Raw genomic sequence first — 25,488 nt, forward strand, 5'->3', positions numbered from 1 at the left:
AGGTGTTGATCTGATAAATTTACATATTCCTAAGTGATTACCTAGTGGTGTCTTCAATTTCTTTCAGCACTGTTTTCCAGTTTTCAGTGTACAAGTCTTGTGCCTCCTTCATTAAATTTATTCCTAAGTATTTTATTCTGTTTGATGTTATTGAAAGGGGGATTGTTTTTGTAATTTTCTTTTTGGATTGTTCCTTGCTGATATATACAAATGCAACTGATTTTTCTTTCAACCAATTTTTGCATGATTCTGTATCCTGCAATTTTGCCGAATTTATCAGTTCTGGCAGGCGCGCGCACGCGTGTGTGTGTGTGTGTAGAATACTTAGAGTTTTCTACATGAAAGATCATATGAGTAAAGGTAATTTTAGATCTTCCTTTTCAATCTGGGTACCTTTACTTTTTTAATCTTACCAGTTGCTCGTGTCAGAGCTTCCAGTTCCATGTTGAATAAAAATACCTCAATGCAGGAACCCTTGTCTTGACTGTGATCTTTTTTTGCTTGCCTGCTCATGCTTGTATATTAAAATAAATCCAAACAGCTCTTCCCTTGCTCATTTCCCTGCATTTTCATGACACACTTTCTTATCCATTTCAGACAATTAGGAAGGCTGTTGCCCCTGGAGGATTAATTCTGGACTCCTCTTGCACTTAACTTTGTAATCCGACAGGCTTCTTTTTTACCCCCAGACTTACAGTTTCCCTCTTTACCATCTTTTTTTATTTTCAGTGTCTGGTTCAACAATGATTTCTTTTTCTTTCTCTAGGACTTGAGACTGGGATTTTTTTCTCTTTTATTTTCCTTCCTCTAAAGGAAAAACTAGGTTTCATGACTTAAGTGTGAAGATGCAAGGTGAGTAACCTAGTTAAGATACTAAGATACTAGTTCAGATACTAACTGGGTTGAGTGAAATCAATACCAAGGTTTTTAAAAAGTCCCTCATCACTTATTTTGTTTATTTTTGCTTTTGTTCCTTTTACTTTTGAGGTCAGTTTCAGAAGAATCCTTGGCAAAATCTATGCTAAGGTGCTTACTACTTATGTTCTCTTCTAAACATTTTATGACTTCTGGTCTTATGTTCAAATCTTTAATCCATTTTGAGTTAGGTTTTGTGTCTGGTGTAAGTTCAGTTTCTTTCTTTTGCCTTTTGCCAGTTTCATTCTGTCCAGTATTCATAACACCATTTATTAAAGACACTGTCCTTTCCCCATTGTATATTCTTGGCTTTTTTATGATTTTAAGGGGAAAGCTGTTTTTTACTGTTGGGTACGATGTTAGCTGTACATTTTTCATATATGGTCTTTATGATGTATCTAGTTCATTGAATGTTTTCTGTTCTGAAAATGTATTCAATTTTGTAAAATGCCTTTTCGGTGTCAATTGAGATGACCACATGGTATTCTTCCTTCATTCTGTTAATATGGTGTATTATCTTGATTTTCTTATGTTGAACCACCCTTGCATTCCTGGAATAAATCTCTCTTGATCATGGTATAGAATCTTTTTAATATGCCACTGGATTTACTTTCCCAGTATTTTGTTGAGGATTTTTGCAGCTATATCCATAGAGGATACTTGTAGTCTTCTTGTAGTGTCTTTGTCTGGCTTTAGTATTGGGGTATTGCTGGCCTTATAGTATGAGTTATGTAGTGTTCTCTCCTGTTCCATTCTTGGGGGAGAGTTTGATGATTGGTGCCCATTCTTTTTTAAATATTTGGTAAAATTCACCAGTGAAGTCATCTGGTCCTGAAGTGTTCTTTGTTGGGGGTTTTTTGTTTGTTTTTTGATTCCTGATTGTTCCTTGTTTTACAGGTCTATATACATTTTCAGCTTTTCAGTTCCTCAGTCTTAGTAGTTTCTGTGTTACTGGGGCTTTTCCCATTTTACCTAGGTTTTTCCAATTTTTTTTTTTTAAATTTTTTTTTTTTCAACGTTTATTTATTTTTGGGACAGAGAGAGACAGAGCATGAACGGGGGAGGGGCAGAGAGAGAGGGAGACACAGAATCGGAAACAGGCTCCAGGCTCTGAGCCATCAGCCCAGAGCCCGACACGGGGCTCGAACTCACGGACCGCGAGATCGTGACCTGGCTGAAGTCGGACGCTTAACCGACTGCGCCACCCAGGCGCCCCTAGGTTTTTCCAATTTTTTAGCATGTAGCTCTTTATGTTATTTTCTTATAAACCTTTTTTTGTGTAATGTTGATAGTAATGCACCCTCTGATGTTAGTAATTGGAATCTTCTTGCTGTCCTCTTTCTCCTCCCTCTTACAGTCAGTCTAGGTAAAGATCAATTTTGCTGATCTCTTTATAAAACTGTCTTTGGTTTTGTTGATTTTTCTGATTTTTGTTTCCAATTAGAGTTCCACTCTAATCTTTTTAGTTTCTTCTTTCTGCTATTTTTGGGTTACTTTGCTTTTCTTTCTCTAGTTCCTTAAGGTGACAGTTTATAGATTTGAGGTATTTTTCATTTTTAAATATTTGCATTTACAGTCATAAATCTCCCTCTAAGCACTATTTTTGCAGTAACTCTTGGCATGTTGTCTTTACATTTTCATTCATCTCAAGGTATTTTCTAATTTCCATTGTGATTTTTTTTCCTTGACTCTTTTTTTTTTTTTTTTCAACGTTTATTTATTTTTGGGACAGAGAGAGACAGAGTATGAACGGGGGAGGGGCAGAGAGAGAGGGAGACACAGAATTGGAAACAGGCTCCAGGCTCTGAGCCATCAGCCCAGAGCCTGACGCGGGGCTCGAACTCACAGACCGCGAGATCGTGACCTGGCTGAAGTCGGACGCTTAACCGACTGCGCCACCCAGGCGCCCCTTCCTTGACTCTTTAATGTTGAGTGATTTTCCAGTTTCCCTGTTACTGAGTACTAGTTTCATTTCTTTGTGGTCAGAAAAGATATTTAGTATGGTTTCATTCTTTTTTACATTTCAAGAGACTTTGTGGCCTTACATGCTTTATCCTGGAGAATATTCCATTTAGAATAATGTGTATTTTTACTGTTGTTGGGTGTAGTATTATGTGTATGTCTATTTGGCCTAATTGATATATAGTGTCCATGTCCTCTATTTACATATTGATTGTATGATTGGCTGCTTTATTACTGAAAGTTCTATTATTATAGAACTATTTCTTCAATTCTGGCAACCTTTACTTCATATATCTTGGGGCTCTATTGTTAGGTACACATATAATTGTTATATCCTTTTTTTTTTTTTTTTAATGTTTATTTTTGAGAGAGACGGATAGAGCATGAGCAGGAGAGGGGCAGAGAGGGAGACACAGAATCTGAAGCAGGCCCCAGACTCTGAGCTGTCAGCACAGACCCTGATGTGGGGCTCGAACTCACAAACTGTGAGATCATGGCCTGAGCTGAAGTCGGACAATTAACTGACTGAGCTACCCAGGCGCCCCCTATAATTGTTATATCTTCTTGATGGGTGACCCTTTTTCTTCAATATTTCATGTCCTTTATCTCTTATAATCTATTTTGACTTAAAATCTATTTTTGATATACTCATTTTTCAAACTCTTCATCACCTGTTAGTATTTTTTTTATTGTTGTTATTGGATTTTTCTTCTGTAAGATCTATACCCAATGTGGGTCTCAAACTCACAACCCCAAGGTAGAGTCGCATGCTCCACTGACTGAGCCAGCTAGGCACCCCAACTTAAAATCTGTTTTAGTCTCATAATAATATAGGTGCCCCATATGTGTGTAACATATGAGTACTATTCACATGCATTATCTTTTTCCTTTTTTTTTTTTCCATTTGTACTGTTTTAAGTCACTGAGTTTTGGTTGTTTTTTTTTTTTTTTTTAATTCCACTATAGTTAACATACAGTATTATATTAATTTCAGGTGTACATTATAGTGGCTCAGTAATTGCATCCATCACCCAGTGCTCATCATGACAAGTGCAGTTCTTAATCCTCATCACCTCTTTCATCCATCCCCAACCCACTCCCCTCTGGTAACCATCAGTTCTCAATAGCTAAGAATCTGATTCTTGGTTTGTCTCTTTTTTCTTTTGTACACTTTTTTGTTCTTAAATTCTGCATACGGGTGCAATCATATAGTATTTGTCTTCCTCTAACTGACTTATTTCACTTAGCATTATACTCTCTAGCTCCACCCATGTTGGTACCAATGCCAAGATTTCATTCTTTTTGATAGTGAGTAATATTCCAATGTATATGTATACCACATCCTCTTTATCCATTCATCTATCTCGATGGACACTTGGGCTGCTTCCATAATTTGGCTATTGTAAATAATGCTGCTATAAACATAGGGGTGCATGTATCCTTTTGAATTCGTGTTTTTGTATTTTGGGGGTAAATACCTAGTAGTGCAACTAACTACTGGATAAAGTAGTCCTATTTTTAACTTTCTGAGGGAAGTCCATGCTGTTTTCCAGAATGGCTGCACTGGTTTGCATTGCCACCAACAGTGCAAGAGGGGTCTTTTTCTCCATATCTTCACCAACACTTGTTGTCTCTCATGTTCTTTTTTATTTTAGCCATTGTGACAGGTCTGAGTGATAACTCATAGTTTTGATTTGCATTTCCCTGATGATAAGTGATGTTGAGCATCTTTTCATGTTTTGGTTGGCCATCTGCATGGTTGTCTTCTTTGGAGAAATGTCTGTTCATGTCTTCCCATTCTTTAATTGGATTGTTTTTTGAGTATTGAGTTGTATAAGCTCTTTATATATTTTGGATACTAACCCTTTATTACATATGTCATTTGCAAATATCTTCTCCCATTCAGTAGGTTGCTTTTGGTTCTGTTGATTTGTTTCCTTCACTATGCAGAAGCTTTTTATCTTGATATTATCCCAACAGTTTATTTTTTGCTTTTATTTCCCTTCCCTCAGGAGATACATCTAGAAAAATGTTATGTCTGATGTCAGAGAAATTACTGCCTATGCTCTTTTCTAGGATTTTTATGGTTTCACATTTAGTTCTTTAATCAATTTTGAGTTTATTTTTGTGTATAATGAAAGAAAGTGATCCAGTTTCATTGTTTTGCATGTAGCTGTCCAGTTTTCCCAAAACCATTTGTTGAAGAGATTGTCTTTTCCCCATTGGATATTCTTTCCTCCTTTGTTGAAGACTGATCATATAATTGTGGGTTTATTTCTGGGTTTTCTATTCAGTTCCATTGATCTATGTGTCTGTTTTTGTGCCCGCACCATACTGTTCTGATTACCACAGCTTTGTAATATAACTTGAAGTCTGGAATTGTGATACCTCCAGCTTTGCTTTGGCTATTTATGGTCTTTTGTTGTTCCATGTAAATTTTAGGATTTTTTGTTATGGTTCTCTGAAAAATACTGGTAGTATTTCTATCTTTTAGAGAGAAAGAGAGAGAGGGAGGGGTGGGGAAGAGGACTGGAGGGAGAGAATCTTAAGCAGTCTCCATGCTCAGCACAGAGCCTGATGCAAAATCAAATCCCATGACCCTGCAATCATGACCTGAGTCAAGAGTCAGATGCACAACTGACTGAGCCACCCCAGTGTCCCACTGTTGGTATTTTGATAGGATTGCATTAAATCTGTAGATTGCTTTCAGTAGTATAGACATTTTAACAATATTTGTTCTTCCAATTCCATAAGCATGGAATGTCTTTCTATTTCTTTGTGTCATCTTCAGTTTCTTTCATCAGTGTTTTATCATTTTCAGAGTACAAGTCTTTCACCCATTTGGTGCAATTATAAATAGGATTGTTTTCTCAATTTCTTTTTCTGCTGCCTCGTTATAGAAATGCAACAGACTTCTGCACATTAATTTTATATTCTGTGACTTTACTAAATTCATTTATCAGTTCTAGTAGTTTTTTTTGTGGAGTCTTTAGGTTTTACTATATATAGTATCATGTCATTTGCAAATAGTGAAAATTTTACTTTTTCCTTACCACTTAGACACCTTTTATTGCTTTTTGTTGTCTAATTGCTGTGGCTTGGATTTCCAGCACTATCTTCAGTAAAAGTGGTGAGGGTGGACATTCTTGTCTTGTACCTGACCTTAGGGGGAAAGCTCTGTTTGTCCCCATTGAGTATGATGTTTGCTGTGGGTTTTTCATACCCCACTGTGTTGAGGGCTTTTATGATGAATGGATGTTATACTTTGTCAAATGTTTTTCTCCAACTATTGAAATGATCATATGGCTTTTATCCTCTTAATGACATGATGTATCACATTGATTTGCAAATATTGAACCATTGTTGCATCCCGAGAATAAATCCCACTTGATGGTGGTGAAATGTTTTGCTGGATTTGGTTTGCTAGCATTTTACAGAGAATTTTCACATTCGTGTTCATAAGGGTTATTGGCCTGTAGTTCTCCTTTTCTGTGGGGTCTTCATCTGGTTTTAGTATCAGGGCAATACTTGCCTCATAGAGTGAGGCAATTTTGGGGAATAGTTTGAGTAGAATAGGTATTAATTCTTCTTTAAATATTTGGTACTATTCGCCTATGAAGCTGTCTGGTCCTGGCTTTGTTTGTTGGGAGTTTTTTGATTACTGAATCAACTTAATTGTTTGTAACTGATCTGTTTGAATCGTCTATTTCTTCCTGTTTCTGTTTTGGGAGGTTTTATGTTTGTAGAAATTTATCCATTCCTTCAAGCTTGTCTAATTTGTTGGCATATAGGTTTTCATAATATTCTTTTACAATTGTTTGTATTTCTGTAGTGTTGGTGGTTATTTCTCCTCTTTCATTGGTGATTTTGTTCATTCGAGTCTCCTTTTTGTTTGGATGAATCTGGCTACAGGTTTATCATTTTTTGTTGATCTTTTCAAATAACCAGCTCCTGGTTTCATTGATCTTGTCTTTTTAGTTTCTGTATCACTTATTTCTGCTCTAATCTTTATTATTTCCTTCTTTCTGCTGATTTGGGGTTTTGTTTATTCTTTGTTCTTGTTTATTCTTTGTTTATTCTTTTCTAGCTCCTTTGCGTGCAAGGTAAGGTTGTTTACTTGAGCTTTGTTCCTGCTTTTGAGGTAGTCCTGTATTACTATAAACTTCCCTCTAAAACCACTTTTGCTGCATCCCAAAGGTTTTGGACCATTGTGTTTTCACTTTTGTTTCCATGTACTTTCTGATTTCTTCTTCAATTTCTCAGTTGATCCAGTCATTGTTTAGTAGCATGTTATTCAATATCCATGTATTTGTGGTTTTTCTAGATTCTTTCTTGTGGTGATTTCTAATTTCATAGCATTGTGGTCAGAAAAGATGCATGGTATGACTCCTTGCTGAGCATGGAGCCTGATGTGGGGCTTGATCCCACAATTGTGAGATCACGACCTGAGCCAAAATCTAGAGTCATACACTTAATACACTTAACCAAATGAGTCACCAGGTGCCTTTCATCTTTTTAAAGTCTATTTTGTCAAATATAACACACTCCAAAATCAATATAAAAGAGCTCACTCTTCATTGTGTAACCTATTGCTTCTCTGTTGCCTCTTGTCAGGCTGTTCTGTCTTTAAGGGCTTGTACCCAACTATTATTCACTCTCCCAGCGTGCCCCCGGCTGAGTTGGCTGACTTTTAAAGTTCCAAGTCACACTCCAAACGCATGGAATTCAGCCCCTCTGGTTTTCAAGGCCGGATGTTATGGAGATTTGTTTTCCCTGTGTGGGCTCCCTGGTGCTTTCTCCTCTCCATGACTACAGTTCCCTCTGCCCTGGCGGCAACTCCCAACCATTTCTGCCCTTCCTAGCCTAATGCAGCTTCTTCTCTACATTTACTTATGGAGTTTGTTCTGCCAGTCTTCGAATTGCTGTCTGGTTTACTGACTTGGATAGGTTGCACTTAGAATCCTCCATCTTCTTGGCACCTCCTCCATTTCTTACTTCCAACCTTTTGTGCCTTTGTATCTAAAACGAGTCAGCATACAGGTGATGTTTTTTATCTGTCCTCCCAATCTCTGCCTTTTAGTTGGAGAATTTACATTTAATTACTCATAATGGACTTCTCCTGTTTATATGTTTTCTATATATGTAGTTCAATTCCTTTTTTCATAACTGAAATTTTGTACTGTATGATTTTTATTTCCTTTATATTTTTCTGTATTAGGTATATTCTTAGTAATTTTTGCAATCACAGTATAACAATTGTGATTAAAACTAGATTGAAAAACTAGATTATAACAATCTAGCTTGAATAATACCTATTACATTTCAACAGTATACAAAAACTGCACTTCTGAATATATTTGTCCCTTTTTATATTGTTACTGTCACAGCTTACATCTCTATACATTGTGTGCCCATTAATATGGATTTATAATTACTTTGTACGTATTTGCCTTTAACTCATGCAAAAAAAAGAAGAGTTACAAACCAAAAGTATAATGCTGGCTTTTATTTTGAATGTGGTTACCTTTACTGGTGTTCTTTATTCATATGGCTTTAAGTTATTGTCTATTGTCCTTTCATTTCAGCCTGAAGGACTCCCATTATAAGGGAATACCTTACTTTCTCTTTCATTCTCAAGGGATAGTTTTGCTGGATATATAATTCTTCATTGAGTTTTTTCTTTCAGTACCTTAAATAGGTCATCCCACTGCCTCGCACTTCCATGGTTTGTGATGAGAAATTAGCTGTTAATTTTATTGAAGCGCCCCTTTTACATGAGGAGTTGCTTCTCTTCTGCTTCCATTATTATTGTCTCTACTGTTAAACAACTTGACTATGTGTCTCAGTGTGAATCCCTTTATTGTGTTTGGAATTTGTTGCGCTTCTTGGATGTGTAGATTCATATATTTCAGATATGGAAGGAGTTTAGCCATTATTCCTTAAATATCAATTCTGTTCCCTTCTTTTTCTCTTCTTCTGGAACTCCCATAATCCATATGTTGGTGAGCTTGATGGTCTCACAAGTCCTTTAGGCTGTTCACTTTTCTTTCTGCTCTTCAAACTAGATTTCAACTATTCTATCTTCAAGTTCACCTTTTTTTTCCTCTGCCTACTCAAATCTGTTGAATCCCTCTGGTGTATTTTTGCACTTCAGTTACTATAATCTTCAGCTCCAGAATTTTTATGTGGTTCCTTTTTAATAATATCTTCTGATATTTTTGTTTTATTCATTGTCTTACTGGTTTTCTTTACCTCGAGTATATTTAAGGCAGCTGGTTTAGAGTCTCTAAGAAGTGCAGTGTCTGGACTTTCTTGGGATGGTTTCTATAAATTTAACTTTCTTTTGAATGGGCCATACTTTGCACTTTCTTTGTATGCTTTGTGATTTTTGTTGTTGAAAACTAAACATTTGAATATTCCAGCATAAATCTGGAAATCAGAATCTCCCTCTTCCCCAAGGTTTGTACTTCTTAATTATTGAAGACTTTGCTGTTTTCAGCCAGTATTTTAACAAAGATTTCTTTGAATGCCAGGACCTTTAAAAAAAACAAACAAAAAACACCTGTCCCAGTCTTTACGGACTGGCTCTGTGCTGGGACACTCTTAACACTTAGACTATTGACAATTCTGTCTCAGCCTTCACTTCCTGCTTGCACCCAAGTCTACAGATCAGCGAGTGGTGAAAGTGTGGGGTCTTCTCAGATCTTTTCTGATATTTCCTGTGCTAGGCATGCATGTGGCTTTCCACATGCTTTTGAATGCCCTAATATCCCAAAGAAACCCTCTCCCTCACTTTTCTTCCCAGGTTTTAAGCGATCTATTGTAGGTCTCAAGTGTAATCTGTTGCCCCAGGTGGTCTCACTTTTTAAAAATTCTTTCCTTAACATGTTTTCAAGCAATGCCTGCTGCTTCTCCACCCTAAGTTACAAAATAGGCAAACCAGAGATAAGCACCTTACATTAGTCCTTCAGGATGGCCCACAGGCAGGTAAGGGCAGACAGACAAACAGATAATTTGTGACTAAGCCTACTCTGTTCTCCCCCTGGAACTAGGGACCAGGGTCACACACAGAATGTGAGCTCCTGTCTTTAAGACTGCTGCCAAGTTAGGAGAAGGCTTTGGCAAGGGCAAGTAAAATGCCACAATGCTTTCTTACTGTTTTTACATTTCTTTTTTCTTAATACAGTGTTCACTTGGTTGCTGTAAACTCTCATTTCCCAGTTCTGACAAAGTTAGTTCTGACAGTTTCTGGTACTTCTGAAAATCTGGAGGTGTGAGTGTATGGAGCTATCTACTCCACCATTTTCCTGATGTCACTCTACATTTTTTAACACTATCATTAATTATATGTAGAAGAGGAATTCCTTAGCTTTAAAAAAAGGCATTTCCATGCTGTGATTTAGACCTGCATTTCTGAAAAGATTTCAGTGATAAGGAAATGTTAATTCTGGCATCTCAAAAGAAAACTGTCTTGGTCAAATAAATTTGGGAAAAGTATATGAAAAGCTCTGAAAAGTTGGAAAAGACCTTGCTTTTTATTTGAACCAAATATTTCCAGTTTTACTTAAGAGCCTTTCTTACTGATACTACAGATTAGTATTTGAAGAACAGCTGTGTCACTATGGTAGGACAAGAAAAGTGGTCATAGTTCTTCAACTAGGTGTTGGGTGTCAGGAAGAGGTGCAGAGAAAGGCATGACTAGTACTCTTTGGGAACAAACATGAGTCAAAACCCCTTCTCTCCAGGAGTCCTGAGATAGATGAGGAAATACACGACAAGGAGGCCCCAGGTGATGTGAGCTGTATGAGTGGTAAGTGCTCAGGAAGGCATGAAAGGCAACATGGGGAGTGTGGGGAGGGACAGAGTAAATGAGGTTACAACCTGTCTAGAGTGAAATGCTGGGTGATCACCACAAGCTGGATGGTGGTTTTTAGTGTGAGCTATATTTCCAAACAAAACAAATGGGTCAGTGTTGTGGGATGCTACTCTTGACATTTGTTTGTTTGTTTGTTTGTTTGTTTAGGGCACCAAGTAGATTCAGTCTATGGTTGGGGTGGAGAATGGGAGCTGGTGCTGCTAGTGCTGGACCTAAGCTGACAAGCTGAGGAAAGAGGAAAACTTTTATTGCAGGTATTTACACCATCATTTCCCTTCCCAGATTGTGGACCCTTACAGAGCCAGTGTAGTAACTGACTCTCCTTATTTCCAATGATGCCCAGAAGAATACTGAGGGAAAATGGACTATATAACATGATAAGACAACAATGATATTTCCTTAACCTGAAAACAGGAATGGAGAAGAGGACCTCTTCAAACAATGAAAACAAACCAACCCTACATTTACATCATTTTATTTGAATGGCTGGAAGAGTGGTTGTAATTATTCTGTCCATCCATCCACCTGGATAAACTCTGATTATCCATATAAAACAAAAATGCTCAGGGATTCTGAGCATCCCTTAATTCCATTATCATTCTGTGAATAAACTAGCCAGATAAATGCAATCATGAAAATATATCCTGTTAATGTCAGTGCTTCTCAAGTTAATTTATAGATTCAAAGTAATCCCAATCAAAATCACAGCTAGTTTGTAGATATTGACAAATGAGTTCTAAAGTTTATGTGGAGAGGCAAAAGGCCCAGAATAGCCAACACAACAGTGAAGAACAAAGCTTGATGGTATTATCTGCCTTCAAGACTTACTATAAAGGTACAGCAATAAGACAGGGTGGTAATTAGTGAAGGAAAAGGCAAATACATCAATATAACATCAGTGAAACAGAACCGAGGGCCTGAAACAGACCCACACAAAAATGGCCAACTGATCTTTGAAAATGGAGTAAGGACAATATAATGCAGCAGAAGTTGTCTTTTCAGCAAATCGTGCCAAAACTGGACATCAACATGCAAAAAAATAAATCTAGACACAAATCTTACACACGTCGCAAAAATTAAATCAAAATGGATCAAAACCTAAATGTAAAACATTAAATTCCTGGAAGAATTTTGGAGAAAATCTAGGTGATCATGGGTATGATCATGACTTAAAATCTAACACCAAAGGCATGATCATGAAAGAAATCATTGGAAAGCTGGACTTAAGACTGAAAACCACTCCGTGAAAGACAATGTGGAGGAGTGAGAAGACCAGCCTTAGACTGGGAGAAAATATCTATAAAAGACATATCTGAGATAGGACTGTTATGCAAAGAACTCTTCAAACTCAACAATGACAACCCAATTGAAAATGAGCAAAGACCTAAGCACCTCACCCAAAAAGATACACAAATGGCAGAAAAGCACATGGAAAAATGTTTAACATCATAAATCACTAGGGAATTGCAAATTAAAACAACAGTGAGATAATACTACATACCTGATAGAATGATCAAAATCCAAAACACTGACAACATCAACTACTCACGAGGATGTGGAGCACTAGGAACTCTCAGTCATGGCTGGTGGGAATGCAAAATGGTACAGCCAACTTTGGAAGACAGTTTGGCAGTTTCTTACAAAACCAGATATGGTCTTCCCAGTGATCCAGCAATTGTGTTCCTTGGTATTTACCCAAATGAGTTGAACAACAAACAGCAGCAGCAGCAGCAGCAGCAGCAGAGAAAAGCAGCAGAGAAAAGCAGCTGGACGGTGAAAGTCCTAATCTCACAGCTGTCTGCTCTGGGTCCAACGTGCATTGGGAAGGAAGGGAAGCAAACTACATATGCACACCTGTCAGGACATAATACAGCCATCCGGCCAACAGGACAAGGAGTCACAATTCTTGAGGATCCTTTTGGTTAAACAGATGACAAAGCAGAAGCGTCGCTCCCACACCACATCTGTGAAAGCTGGGGAACAGCATCCACGGAGCAGAAGCCTCTTCTGCTGGGCTTCCAAGTCCCATATGACTGGCTATAGCACCTTCTCTCTTTCCAAGGCCAACATATAATCTGAGACCGCAAACACCTTGAAAATTCACTGCACATGACAATCTACAATGAGACCAAGTGTTAAAGCAAAAATTTATTAAAATCCATTTTATGTAGTGTTTTAGAGACAAAAAAATGGACAGTCCTCAACATTCAGGCCAACTCTATCCTCAGAAGTGCTTCGGGAGAAGACAGATTCCTTTGCCCTTCCCTCCAAAAGATACTTCTGTTTATGCTCCTGAAAATGATGCATCGCATGAAGTCAGATTCCTTTGCCCTCCCCCCCCAAAGGATGCTTCTATTTATACCCCTGAAAATGATGCATTTATAACCCCAACTCTCAAGGACAATCCCATTGAGATCCCCAAACCTCTGCAAAGTGAAGAGATATGAGCAGAGAACCTTCTCAGAATAAAAGTGCCTCAGAGGCGTAGTGCAAGAGATACATAACATGGTGACTGCTTCAGAGGAGTGTGCCCACTCCCAGTAGGTGGGCTGTGAAAGAGCCTGAGGGCCCAGCTGGGCAGCCACTAGCTGCGGAGTGTGGCCAGACGGGACTGCATGGCCTCCAGGGCCTCTTCTTCCTCTTCATCTTCTGATGCGGCCATGGCTCCTGAAGGTTCAGGCTCCGGAAGGGCGTCCGTCACTTTACTAGGTGCTTTGCCCAAGGCCCCTGAAAAGAAACAGCAAACAAATGAACAAATTATCATTTTAAAGAAGGGGCCCCTTATCCTCTCTGCCTTTCGTACCTGAAGAGCCTAACAAGAAACAGAAAAGGGGCAATAAAACAAGCTGTTCGCGGGCGGATTTGCTCACTGTGACAAAAGTGCAAACGCCAACTTGTGATGATACCAAGGTCATAATAACAGAGGATTCGGGTTTTAAGAAATTTGGTACTGCCACTCTTGTTCTAAATTCCTAAACACTATTGAATACTTAAGTTTCAAGATTCATGAAGATGTTACATGTCTCTCAGTAAAACTAAACTGTTTTTAAACTTCCACAAAAGGTTTTCCTGGAGGAACTAGTCTTTCCCAACAATTTAAAAACAAATAATTAAACAAATAATTTTAAAACAGATAAAAATTAAATCTCACGAATTTTTTTGTTAAACATAAAACCCAAACTCCAGAAGTAAAAATAAAGCTTAAAACTTCATTAACCATTTTTCAGAGATGACTGTTTTTGTTCATCCTCTTTGCAGTCTTTTCTTATAGACATGTTTTTTACACACGAGCATGTATTTCAATAACAAGGCTCTTCTCACACATTATATGGTGAATGTCTTTCCATGTCAATGAACGTATTTCCACACTATCACAGCTATAAAGTATTCCATTAAAACAGATATAATTCAACCAGTATTCTATTAGTATCCATTTAGGTTATTTCAAACTTTTCAATATGATAAATAATGCTACAACAGACTTCCTTGAGTTAAATCTTTCAGCACATCCTTAAAATAAATTCCCAGAAATCAGTCTGACAGGTTGATGGCTTTTGACAGCTACTGCCTAATTGCTTTCAAGAAAGTCTATAGAAATTTAAGCTCCCCTGGGGCGCCTGGGTGGCTCAGTCGGTTGAGTGTACAACTTCAGCTCAGGTCATGATCTCGCGGTCTGTGAGTTCGAGCCCCGCATCGGGCTCTGTGTTGATGGCTCAGAGCCTGGAGCCTGCTTCGGATTCTGTGTCTCCCTCTCTTTCTGACCCTCCCCCGCTCATGCTCTGTCTCTCTCTCTCTGTCAAAAATAAATAAAACATTTAAAAAAAAATTAAAAAAAAAAAAAAAAATTTAAGCTCCCAACAGCAGTGTTGTGAGAGCAGTTTCTCCTCACCATTCTGAAAACTGTAGGAATTTTTAAAACTCTTTGCATTTTTAAAAGATCTTGAAAAATAAGCACAATATATAGCTAACTTGCATAAAGAGTCACTGCATTGCATTTAGAGTCATAAAGAAAAAGGTACTAGGTAATTTAGTGAATGCAAGAAGAATGACCATAAACAGAGGAGAGAAAGTCGAAGAGTCTCAGGACATACCTGCTGTGATTTCAAACAGAATTTTGTCAATTTCCATTTCTGCTGCTTCTTCCATTTCTTCCTGATCATCCATGCTTTCAAAAGTATCCTCTAACATTTCTTCTATGATGCCAGCCTAAACACAGAAAAAATCACATCACGTCCCTCAACTGGTAAAAATGTTCCTCACAGAAACATCTGTGGGTCCAGTTCCACCTGAGCTCTAGTGTAAGTCCAGACCACCCTTTTGACGGTGAACACTCAAGACAGATGGTCATGAGAAACGAGGATGCTGTCTGTCCTCTCTGAAGAAAGGCAACGGCCATAGGGAAACTTCCCAGACTCAGCACCAAGGTTGGACGGGGGCCTCTGTCAATGGAGCCTCTCACAGTAACCCAGACAGTAATGATGGCACTTGGGGAACAACTTGTTGAAAGTGAGTGTGCCCTGAGCTGTCTTGGGAAGCATGAGCCCTAATGTTGCAAGCAGAGTCCGTGAGCACCGGACTTGAAACACAGTGTGAAAGCTGAGTGGAGTCTTAGTGGGCACTATGATAACAAGTACCAAGAGCAGAGTGGGGCTCCACGGAACCCTAAAAAGGCCTGAAGAGTACTTCAGCACCTCCAGGTCACAGCTGCTGGTGTAGGGCCAGTCCAGGGGGTCTGGCAAGGATCCATCAATTCACCAGAGCCTCATCCTCCATTCCTGACAGAATTGATCAGACAGCATTTCTGGACCCAACAAGGTAATGCCCAGACTCTACTGGAAGCCTTGTGCCTGGAAGCCTGAAGCCAGCCACTCAGCCTCCTTTGTCCTCGAGGTAGCAGGGCTCCAGTATGGCACGCAAGAAAACTGTTCTCAGGGCTCCTGGCTGGCTTAGTTGGAAGAGCGTGCAACCCTTGATCTCTGGGTCGTGAGTTCGAGCCCCACACTTAAATAGATAAAACATTTAAAAAAAAAAAAAAAAAAGGAAACTGTTCTTGAACACTTGCCAACACAGGCCAGACCCGCAGTCTTCCTTGCCAAGCACTGTCCTCAGCTCCCAACTAGGACCCTACTGACTGTTTTTTGGTTTTGAAGTAAAAGGTCAGAACAGCATCCTCCAATGTCAGAAAGAGGCCCCCTGGGGAGAAGAGGTGGGAAGGGACGGAGAGGCAGAAAGAAAGCAAGGGTTCGGGCTTCTGAGAAGCTGCCAATAGAGAAAAATCCTAACTGCTTTACCACTTGCAACAGCTGAGCCCCTTGCTTTGTACCTAATCCAGTGATTCAAGGAGAAGGTCACCTGTGACAGCTCCAGCCCTGGTTCCCTGCACTCGGCAGAGCATGACTCTCACTACCTACACTGATGCTATCAGATGTAAAAGCAAGCCCTCTCTCCTGCCTGCCTTTGTGCTGCCAGAACACTCAAGTGACTCCTAATAACATGAATCAGAATAACCATATTCTACCCATTCTCAGATCCTTTCCTCTCAACCAAAATGAATAAACAGATTCAATTCAGATTCAATTCAATGGCCTGAATGAATGGATGTCATCCCAGTGCTGGAGGCTACTGAAAAGAGGTGCAGTACATGCTGGTTAACTAGTTACACGAGCCTCCTGGAATCCTGCCTGTAACAGCCTTCCACATCCTGGAGGCAGAAACTGTTATTCATTCATTTATCCACCTATTCAATCAGCAACCATTCATCAAATGCCTACTCTGTGCCACACAAAGGACAGGGGCTGGGACAAATGGAATGACTAATATCATGTCCCTGCCCTCGAGGAGCTGGGCCCCTACCACAGGCTTCAGTTTGTACTTGGGGATGTATATCCTGGAATGACCTCAGTAACTATTATCTACTACGTGCAGGCCTTCCTCCAAATCTATACTCCTTTCACTATTCAGAAACCACTGTGGCAAAGACCCCAGGTTCTTAAAGGGGCTTCCCCTCAGATCCTAGTGGTCGCAAATTTAGAATTTAGCGGGCCTAAAGTCATTCCAAGAATTACCCTGTTATCCTGTTCTACATGGACAGTCATCAAAACTGGGAAAAAAGATCCACGTACCACTTTTAAAAGACACACACTCCTGACCCTGGTCCCTCCTTCCTACTACTGCCCAAGGATTTCTCATCCCAAAGACCTAGGTTCTGAGCTTTATATGTTGCTATTGGTTTTCTCCAGTTCCTCTCCCCCATGCCTCAGAGTCCCGCATATGATTCAAGTTCATAAATGAAATTCCCTAGGAAGAAGAAACGCAATTTCTATGCACAAGCTGAGGTATACAATGTTGGCTCTTAGGTCACAAGTCAAAAGTGTGAAACACACCTGTCTGAGATACTTCCTACCACCATTTCTGAGGCAGCTCAAGCAATAAGGTCAGACATCTGTGCCCCAAGCCCAGATCTGTCACGACCAAGGCCACTTAGGTAAATTACCTGGCAACTTGAAGACTCAATTTCCTCCTGTGTAAAAGGGGGTAAAAAAAATATCTCCCCCACAGGGTCACTGGGAGGACTCTATAGGACAGCACGTGTGACATACCACTGGCTGGCAGGGAACTCCGTAACCGTGCTCTTCTGAGCCTTGTCCCTCCCTGCCTGAAGGCCACCGGTATAGGTCCTCTCCAGGCCCTGATCCTGGGGGTGGCAGGTACTTACTGCTTTCGGTTCTCAGTCTCTCCTCTTCTGGCCTAAAATAGGGGACATTAAACTCCACAGAGTGTGGGCCAAATCCAGTCCACTGCCTGTTTTTGTAAAGTTTTACTTTGATACAGTCATGCTCATTTGTTTATATTATCTATGGCTGCTTTTGTGCTACAAAGCAGAGTTGAGTAGTTACAACAGAAATGTATGGCCCATAAAATATAAAATACATTTTATTATCTAGCCCTTTACAGAAAAGGTTTGCCAATTCCTGGTCTGGAACGACTTCCCTCCCCAGCGTCACTAATACTCCCCTGAGGAAGACCCTGGTTTCTTTCTGTCTCCCTGCTCATGTTGGAGCCTGGAAACTCTAGCTCCCTGAATCTTCCACCTCCCCTTGAGCCTTGGGTATACTTTCACTTCTTCTAAGGAACACTGGCAATCTGACCCATCCTCTGCCATGCTCAGTTCACACAGTTTCAACCAGTGCTAAGAGCTGCTCCTCGGTCTTCAAAATCATTTCTGTTCGGCAACAGTGGTCCGTCCATTCCCACCCAGCCCCAGCCCCCTGCTCTGCTGGAAGTGACTGCTAACTGTTTGGAATAGGATGCAGAGTTGGCCCCAGGTCACCTTCATCATCTCTTTGGATAGCTCCCTCATGGTGGCCTGGATTTCTGGGATCTTCACAAGGCTCTGCATGGCCTTCATCACTTCTGTGCTCTTCTGTAGGGAACCGGCCACTCGCAAAACCGCTGAAAAGGAAAAGGAACAGGATCGTTCAACAGAATGTGACACAGGATTGGGAATAAAGCATGACAGTCAGGTGCGCCTAGGTAGCTCAGGTGGTTAAACATCTGAGTCTTGATCTCAGCTTAGGTCTTGATCTCAGGGTCGTGAGTTCAAGCCTCGCCCTGCGCTCTGTGGCAGGTGTGAAGCCTAATTAACAACAACAAAAAAAGAGTGATAGTCAAATTATAAGCTATTCTAATAAAAGAGAACAGTAGTAGGTAGACTCCCAAAACTATCTGTGAACCTACATTACTATGCTAGTTGACCAAGAGACTGACTTTCCTAAACCGTACACTTTAGCTACAACAGGTACAAACTCTGAGCATGCACACCATCCGGCTGATGTGGAAAGCAGCCTGAAGGCGTGCATCTGAGCTTTAGGGAAGGAAGCCCGCTAGGAATGACTGTGATACCGGGACAAGTCACACGGGAGGAACAGCTCTAGATCTTGCCAGGGCCACGCTGGAAAATACAACACTTTAGGCTATACACAACTAGTGTTCCCCATACACCAGCCTATGGATGGCTGCTGCTCTCTGAGGGCCTTGTCACTAGTCCTCAGGAAAATGAGAGAAGTCAGGATGAGATACATAGTGAGTCTACGTGTTGCTGTATGGTGGTTACAGTTCCTTGCTACGGAAACATTTTCTGTCATTTGATCATATACACACTTCTATATAAGAAATCATGGTAATAGCAAATGATCATCCCTCTGCCCTGCACCCTACCCACCACCACACACACATCTTTAACATGTCAAAGATATGGCAGCCTTCCAAATCTGTTTTGCAATATCATGAGACTTAAAGTTCTGAGCTGTCCAACAAAACTGGCACAGAGACCGCCTGAGCACTGCAGTGCCTGGCTAAGCCACAAGTTACTAAAAATTTACCCATCTGAATCCAGACTCTAGGCAGCTCTCACATGTAAGGGAAAAGAAGAGGCAAGGAAACAAGTGTGACCAGGGAAATATCTGGGTGACATACACACCATTTTGCGATTTTTCTAAAGGAGTAAGGAAGTTTGTTAGTTGCAGAGAATTCTTCATTTCTCCTTAACATTGGAATGGGGAAGTGAAATACTGATCTATTAAGATTAAGATTAGTATATATTACAGCCGAAATATCAAGAATCTGTATGGCTGAAATAACAAATTATATATGCCATTATAATGATACAAAAAAGTTTTAAAATATTAAAGTTACTATTGGTTATGTAAAAAGGTAAGTGAGGGAAAGAAGGGCAAAAATAAAGTTTATTCCATATAGTTCTTTTTGAACTATAAAGTTTGATGTCTACGCAGGCCCATGTTTTATCCTAATTTACATGCTGAGTTTCCCACAGAGAGTGCTTGAACATGACATGTGTTCAATAAACTTTTTTGAGTTGAATTAGTAAAAATATAAAAATAAAAAGATGGGAGCTAAAGAAAAAAACTGGTGTGATAAGTGTTAAATACTAAAACATTTGTACTTTGAAAAGGGTATGGATTTCTGATTGTTAAAAGAAACAAGAGAGGTACCTGGGTGGCTCAGTTGGTTGGGCATCTTGACTCTTGATTTTGGCTTAGGTCATGATCTAATGGTTTGGGAGTTCGAGCCCTGCGTCTCCCTCTCTCTCTGCCCCTCTCCTGCTCTCTCTCTCTCTCAAAATAAACAAACAAAAAAAAAAAAAAAAAGAAGAAGAAAAGGAAGAGTATAGTGGGAAAAGAAGAAGCAAAAATAAACTTAGAAATAAAACTAATCCCAAAAGACTTTAATTTGATTGCCAATCAGGATTGGGGGAAGTAGATTTTTAAAAGGCCAATGCTACAATGGAAACTCAAAACAAAGAAAGATGAATATACAAAGAAAAATAAAAGACTAAAAACTAAAATGTACTTTCTATGTTCCACAAGGAAAGAAGCATGTGAGGAAGATAAAAACTGTTTTATAATAATAAGTCACCCCTACATCAGAATGAGAAGTAGGCCATAAGCTGGAAGAAAATATTTGCAAAAAACCAATGAGAAAGGAATGTTTATCCAACGTATGCAAAGAACTCTTAAAACTCAGTAAGAAAATGAACAATCCAATTAAAAATGGGCAAAGACCTAAACAGATACCTCACCAAAAAAGATGGCAAAAACCCCGCAAACCCCACACGAAAAGATGATCAACATATCATTAGGGAATTGTAAACTAAAACAAGGAGATACCACTACACATCTATTAAAATGTCAAAATCCAAAACACTGACAACACTCAATGCTGGTGAGGATGTGGAGCAACAGCAACTGCTGGTGGGAATGCAAAATGGTACAGCCACTTTGGAAGACAATTTGGCAGTTTCTTACAAAATTAAACCTACTCTTATATATATGCTCCTTGGTATTTACCCAAATGAGCTGAAATGTATGTCTACACAAAAACCTGTAGATTGACAGCTTTCTTCATTATTGCCCAAACTTAGAAGTAACCAAGATGTTGCTTGCAAAAGAACAACAATAATGGAGCAGATAAAGCGTGGTATATACAAGGGAATATTCAATGTTAAAAAAAGCTCTCAAGCCATTAAAAAAATGAAGGTAACTGGGGCACCTGCGTGCTTCAATCAGTTGGGCATCCGACTTTGGCTCAGGTCATGATCTCACAGTTTTTGAGTTTGAGCCCTGCATGGGGCTCTGTGCTGACAGCTCGAAGCCTAGAGCCTGCTTTGGATTCTGTGTCTCCCTCTTTCTCTGCCTCTCCCCCACCGTGCTCTCTCTCTCTCTCAAATAAGTAAACCTTAAAAAAAAAAAATGAAGGAAATTTACTTACATGCAGATTACTAAATGAAAGAAACAAATCTAAAAGGCTTACTTAACACATTGTATCAGTCCAACTATATGACATTCTGGAAAAGGCAAACACTATGGAGACAGTAAAAAGATCAATGGTTGCTTGGGGTGGGAGGGAGGAGTGAACAGGCAGAGCACAGAAGATTTTTTAGCTATACATATTTCACAATAAAAAAAAGAATCTCCAAAAAGGTTAAAATGATACAGAAAACAAGAGGTTAGCATTATAAAAACTACCTGACATTTAAAATTAGAAAGAGCAAAGTCACACGGGAAGGGATCATGACATGAGCCTCATTGCCTGGTTATAGCTCTTTCTGCTAGTCCCTCCCCAGCCCACCGCCAGACCTTCCTGCTGTTTTTCCAGCATTCCAGGCTCCTCCAGCTGCAAGGTCTCTGTATGCTCCTCCCTCAATATGCAGGGCAGGGCCCCACTAACAGCTCTAGAGAGTGGAGACCTAATGGATGGATTTCTTTTTTTAATAGTATGCTTCATGAATTTGCATACCATCCTTCTGCACAGACCATTGAATCTTCTCATTAAAGTCACCATTCTGGTAATATGTGCTGCCCAAGAGTGGACAAGATATCTTTTTTATTTGGAGGTGGACTTATGATTTTATTCCCAGTGCCTTCCATTGTGCCTGACACAGCTGACTCTCAAATGTTGAATAAACCAATGAATGCATTTAGAAGACAACAAGCAAAACTATGATATTCAAACTGGATTTTAAAAAATGTTAAACATATTCACGTCTTAACAGCAAGCAACACTGAGGTGGTTAATAAAGACTCAAATGCCTCTACATATAATGACATATTTAGATCAGAAATGTGTTATTCCTTTCTTGTACTGACCATAAAAATTCCAGAGCGTTTCTTTCTGGAAATAAATAAAATCAACCAATTTCATATGGCAAAAAGAAGGGGAGGGACTTTAACAAAGAGAAACTAGTTCTCCCCCAGTTTTCAATTACATAGAATGATGGCACCTGGGGAACAACTTGTTGAAACTCTCAACTTCTCACTTCCCCTCCTTCCAACTCCTGGCAACCACCAGTGTACTTTCTGTCTCCGTGGATCTGACTATTCTAGGCACCTCATGTAAGTAGAATCATAGTTATCTGTGCTTCTGGGACAGGCCTGTTTCACTTAGCATAATGCCTTCAAGGTTTCTCCACATTGTAACAAAGTGTCAGCATTTCCTTCCTTCCTTCCTTTTTTTTTTTTTTTTTTTTTTTAAAGTTTGAGAGTGAGAGAGAGTGCGAGCAGGGGAGGAGCAAAGAGAGGGGGAGAGAGAATCCCAAGCTGGCTCTGCATTTGTTAATGCAGCACAGAGCCTGACTTAGGGCTCGATCCCACGAACCATGAGTTCATGACCTGATCAAAAATCAAGAGTTGCACACTCAACCAACTCAGCCACCCAGGCGCCCCATCATTTTTTTCCTTTTAAGGCTGAATAATATTGTGTGTATATATACCACATTTTGTTTATCTATTCATCCTTCAATGGATACTTGGGTTACCTTTACCTTTTGCCTATTGTCAATAATGTGACTATGAACATGGATGTACAAATATCTGTTTGAGTCCCTATTTTCAATTATTTTGGGTATATACCCAGAGACATTATTTCTGAATCATATGGTAATTCTATTTCCTGTCTCACCTTTGAAACTTTCTCTTAACTTACTCCCCCTTTTAAAGCATACTCATCATCTGTCTTATTCTGCAAGAATCTGCTGTCAGAAAGCTATCACTTGGAAAGCATCTAATCATAACGTATTAATAGCTGACAAGGCTTAACATGTTACCCTTCCCAGGGATATCTGCATTTTAGCTGAAGATCTTGAGGAAAGTGACTTCATCGAATGGTGGCTTTTCAAAGCAACAACAGGCTAGGATAGAAGGGGGGCAGACATTGAGGGCAAGACCCTAATCTTAGGAACTCTCATTATAGTATTTCTAGTTTTCTCTTCTCTCATTCCAAAATATAGACTCCTCCCTCCTGCTCTGTCCTCGGTGCCACCCTTCTCTGCTGTATTTAATTTGCCAGCAGGAACATCCTACTATAAGGCCTTTCAACAACCTCCCCAGGGCTTCCTCCCACCAGCCTGGTGCTTAAGTACTTAGAAGCAGGGTGATGATTCTCCTGGAGTCAGTCTGGACAGCCCCAAATAGAAGCTCTGTTCTCTCTTTAGGGCTGCTTCCCTTCTCTCAGTTTCCAGTGTCTTTTAATGGCCCTGCATTCTTTTCAGGTTCAAGGTCTTAAAGCATTTCCAGCTTATTTGTACCCTGACTACATCCATTTACTCTGCATCCAGACTAAAACTTCCCAGTGTCCTCTCTTCCGTGCATCTCATTTGACTAAGCTACTCAGGTCCTGCCCATGGCCACTCAGGTCCCCCGCCTGCCATCCTGCTGTGCCAGTCCCTTGCTGCACCTACAGTTTGTGCTCACAATGTGCACGGCACTCTACTGCCTACAAAATGGAATGATAAGTCCTTGCTCAACTTACAAAACTGACTCCAAATTACCTTTGGAGCTCTACCTCCCACTGCCCCACTTAATGTGCTCTTGTCAAACTGAAACACGTACTGTTTGCTGAACACAGCCTGAAGTATTTCATCTGTGCCTTTGTGCACCCTAATCCATGAACTGAGATGCCTCTGGTTCGCCCCAGAATACTTTTCCTCTGAACTTGTCCTGCAGTTTAACTGTGCCACCCCTACAGCGATCTCAATCTGAGCTTGTCTCTGAAAACCCTTGCTCTCCTGACGGCTGTAAAAACTGTCTTCCTCACCTCCCTGCTCAGCCTCTCCGGCCATCCCTCCTCCATGTTCTCCTGCACCCCAACCTCCCGGAACTTCCTAAATGTGCAGTTCTTCTTGGCCCCAGGGCTCTCCTACGAGCTGCCTGGCACTCAGGTTGGAGCACCCATGTCGTCCTTCAGTATTGTTGGTCCCTGAAAGGAGCCATTCTCCACTCCGGTTCCCTTTTCCAGTCTCCTGGTGCTTATCACAGTTTGCAAGAGAAGCACCACTTACTTGACTATTAAATTTATTATTTTTTAGGTATTTTTATTAAATTTACAGATTAGCTGCTTGCATCCCATACCTAGAGGGCAATGACTGTGCCTATAATGTTGACTATCCCTGGTGCCTAGCAATACATCTGCCACATAATAGGGGCTAAAAAATGGATTTATTAAAGAATTATCATTTCACCCTTGGTAGCTTTGTCTGCCCGAGAAGACTGGGGAAGTTTCTCATGCTGCCTACACTTAATCCAGCCTCCCCACCATCCCCACCCTCTCCTTTTCTTTCTTAAAAAAGAAGAAAGATAGAGAAGAAGAGGGTGGTGAGAAGGAGCTCTGACAAACAGTTCAAGGAACACTAGAACATTTCAGAAAGAAGTGTTCATGAAATAAGAACAGGATGATTTCAAAAAAAATCAGAGAACTCTTCTGTAAATTAAAATTCAGATAGCCAAAATGAAGAATTTGAGAGAAGAAATGGGAAATAAAGTTAAGGAAATTTCTCAGAAAGTGAAACCCAACAACAAAATTGGTGACAGTGATATTTTGAGCTATATATAGAGCAATCACCACACACCAGGCGTTGGTTGATAAGCCTCACAACTACTCTATGAGGAAGGTGCTATTATTATTTTCAAAATGGAAAACAGGAAAGGTAAGAAAATTAAAGGATCAGTCTGGGAAGTCTAACAAAATCTTCTGCTTCCAGAAAGAAAGAGAAAATACAGTGGAAAGGAAATGATCTCATGAACACATCCAAAAACTAAAAGACCAGGGAACTGAAGGGACAGCACCCTTGTCTTTTAGGAATCCATGTGGAAATATTTACAGATGAAACTGTGTGGGGTCTTAGGTTCCCCAGGGGGAAATACAAGGGAGTAGATGCAGATACAGATGAAGTAGGACCAGACAAGATTTCTGTGCAGGTGTAGTAATTCTGACATAACCATTAAGATATAAGTGGAGATGCCACCCACACCCTAGGTGACAAAGTCAGGCGTGAAGATAAAAATGTGGAAAGCAGTATTTTGAGGCACGACATTAGATAAGGCCACCTGGGGGAAGAGAGTGAATATGGAAAACAGCAGAGGATCTAGAATGAAGTCTTAGGGCACTCTGACTCATTTAAAGACCAAACAGGGGGCGCCTGGCTAGCGTGGTTGGTTGAGCATCCAGCTCTTGATTTCAGCTCAGATCATGATCCTGGGGTCGTGGGACAGAGCTCCAAGCTGGGCTGTGCATGGAATGCAGAGCCTGCTAGGATTCTCTCTACCTCTGCCCCTCTCCCCCACTTGTGCACGTATGCTCTAATTTAAAAAAAAAAAACAACCAGCAAATATTTTACTTTCCAGTTGTGAGAAAAACACAAATAATATGTATCTGAAACAAAC

The 25,488-nt window shown here is 40.0% G+C and overlaps 1 protein-coding gene across 2 annotated transcripts in view; it reads right to left on the reverse strand.

The window, feature by feature from the left end:
- Positions 1-12,886: 12,886 nt before the first annotated feature.
- The window catches only part of LOC123581078 (E3 ubiquitin-protein ligase RNF103), a 102,173-nt gene continuing 89,571 nt past the window's right edge, over positions 12,887-25,488 (reverse strand). For both annotated transcript variants that reach the window (XM_045446768.1, XM_045446766.1), the window contains 3 exons: positions 18,084-18,205; positions 14,845-14,959; positions 12,887-13,480 (listed from right to left, as the gene is read on the reverse strand). In XM_045446768.1, the coding sequence (XP_045302724.1) occupies positions 13,338-13,480; positions 14,845-14,959; positions 18,084-18,205 (380 nt within the window). In that variant the 3' untranslated portion in view covers positions 12,887-13,337. The remainder of the gene's footprint in view (positions 13,481-14,844; positions 14,960-18,083; positions 18,206-25,488) is intronic.

This window comes from Leopardus geoffroyi, chromosome A3 (genome assembly GCF_018350155.1).
Source record: "Leopardus geoffroyi isolate Oge1 chromosome A3, O.geoffroyi_Oge1_pat1.0, whole genome shotgun sequence".
In the NCBI taxonomy this organism is placed as follows: domain Eukaryota; kingdom Metazoa; phylum Chordata; class Mammalia; order Carnivora; family Felidae; genus Leopardus; species Leopardus geoffroyi.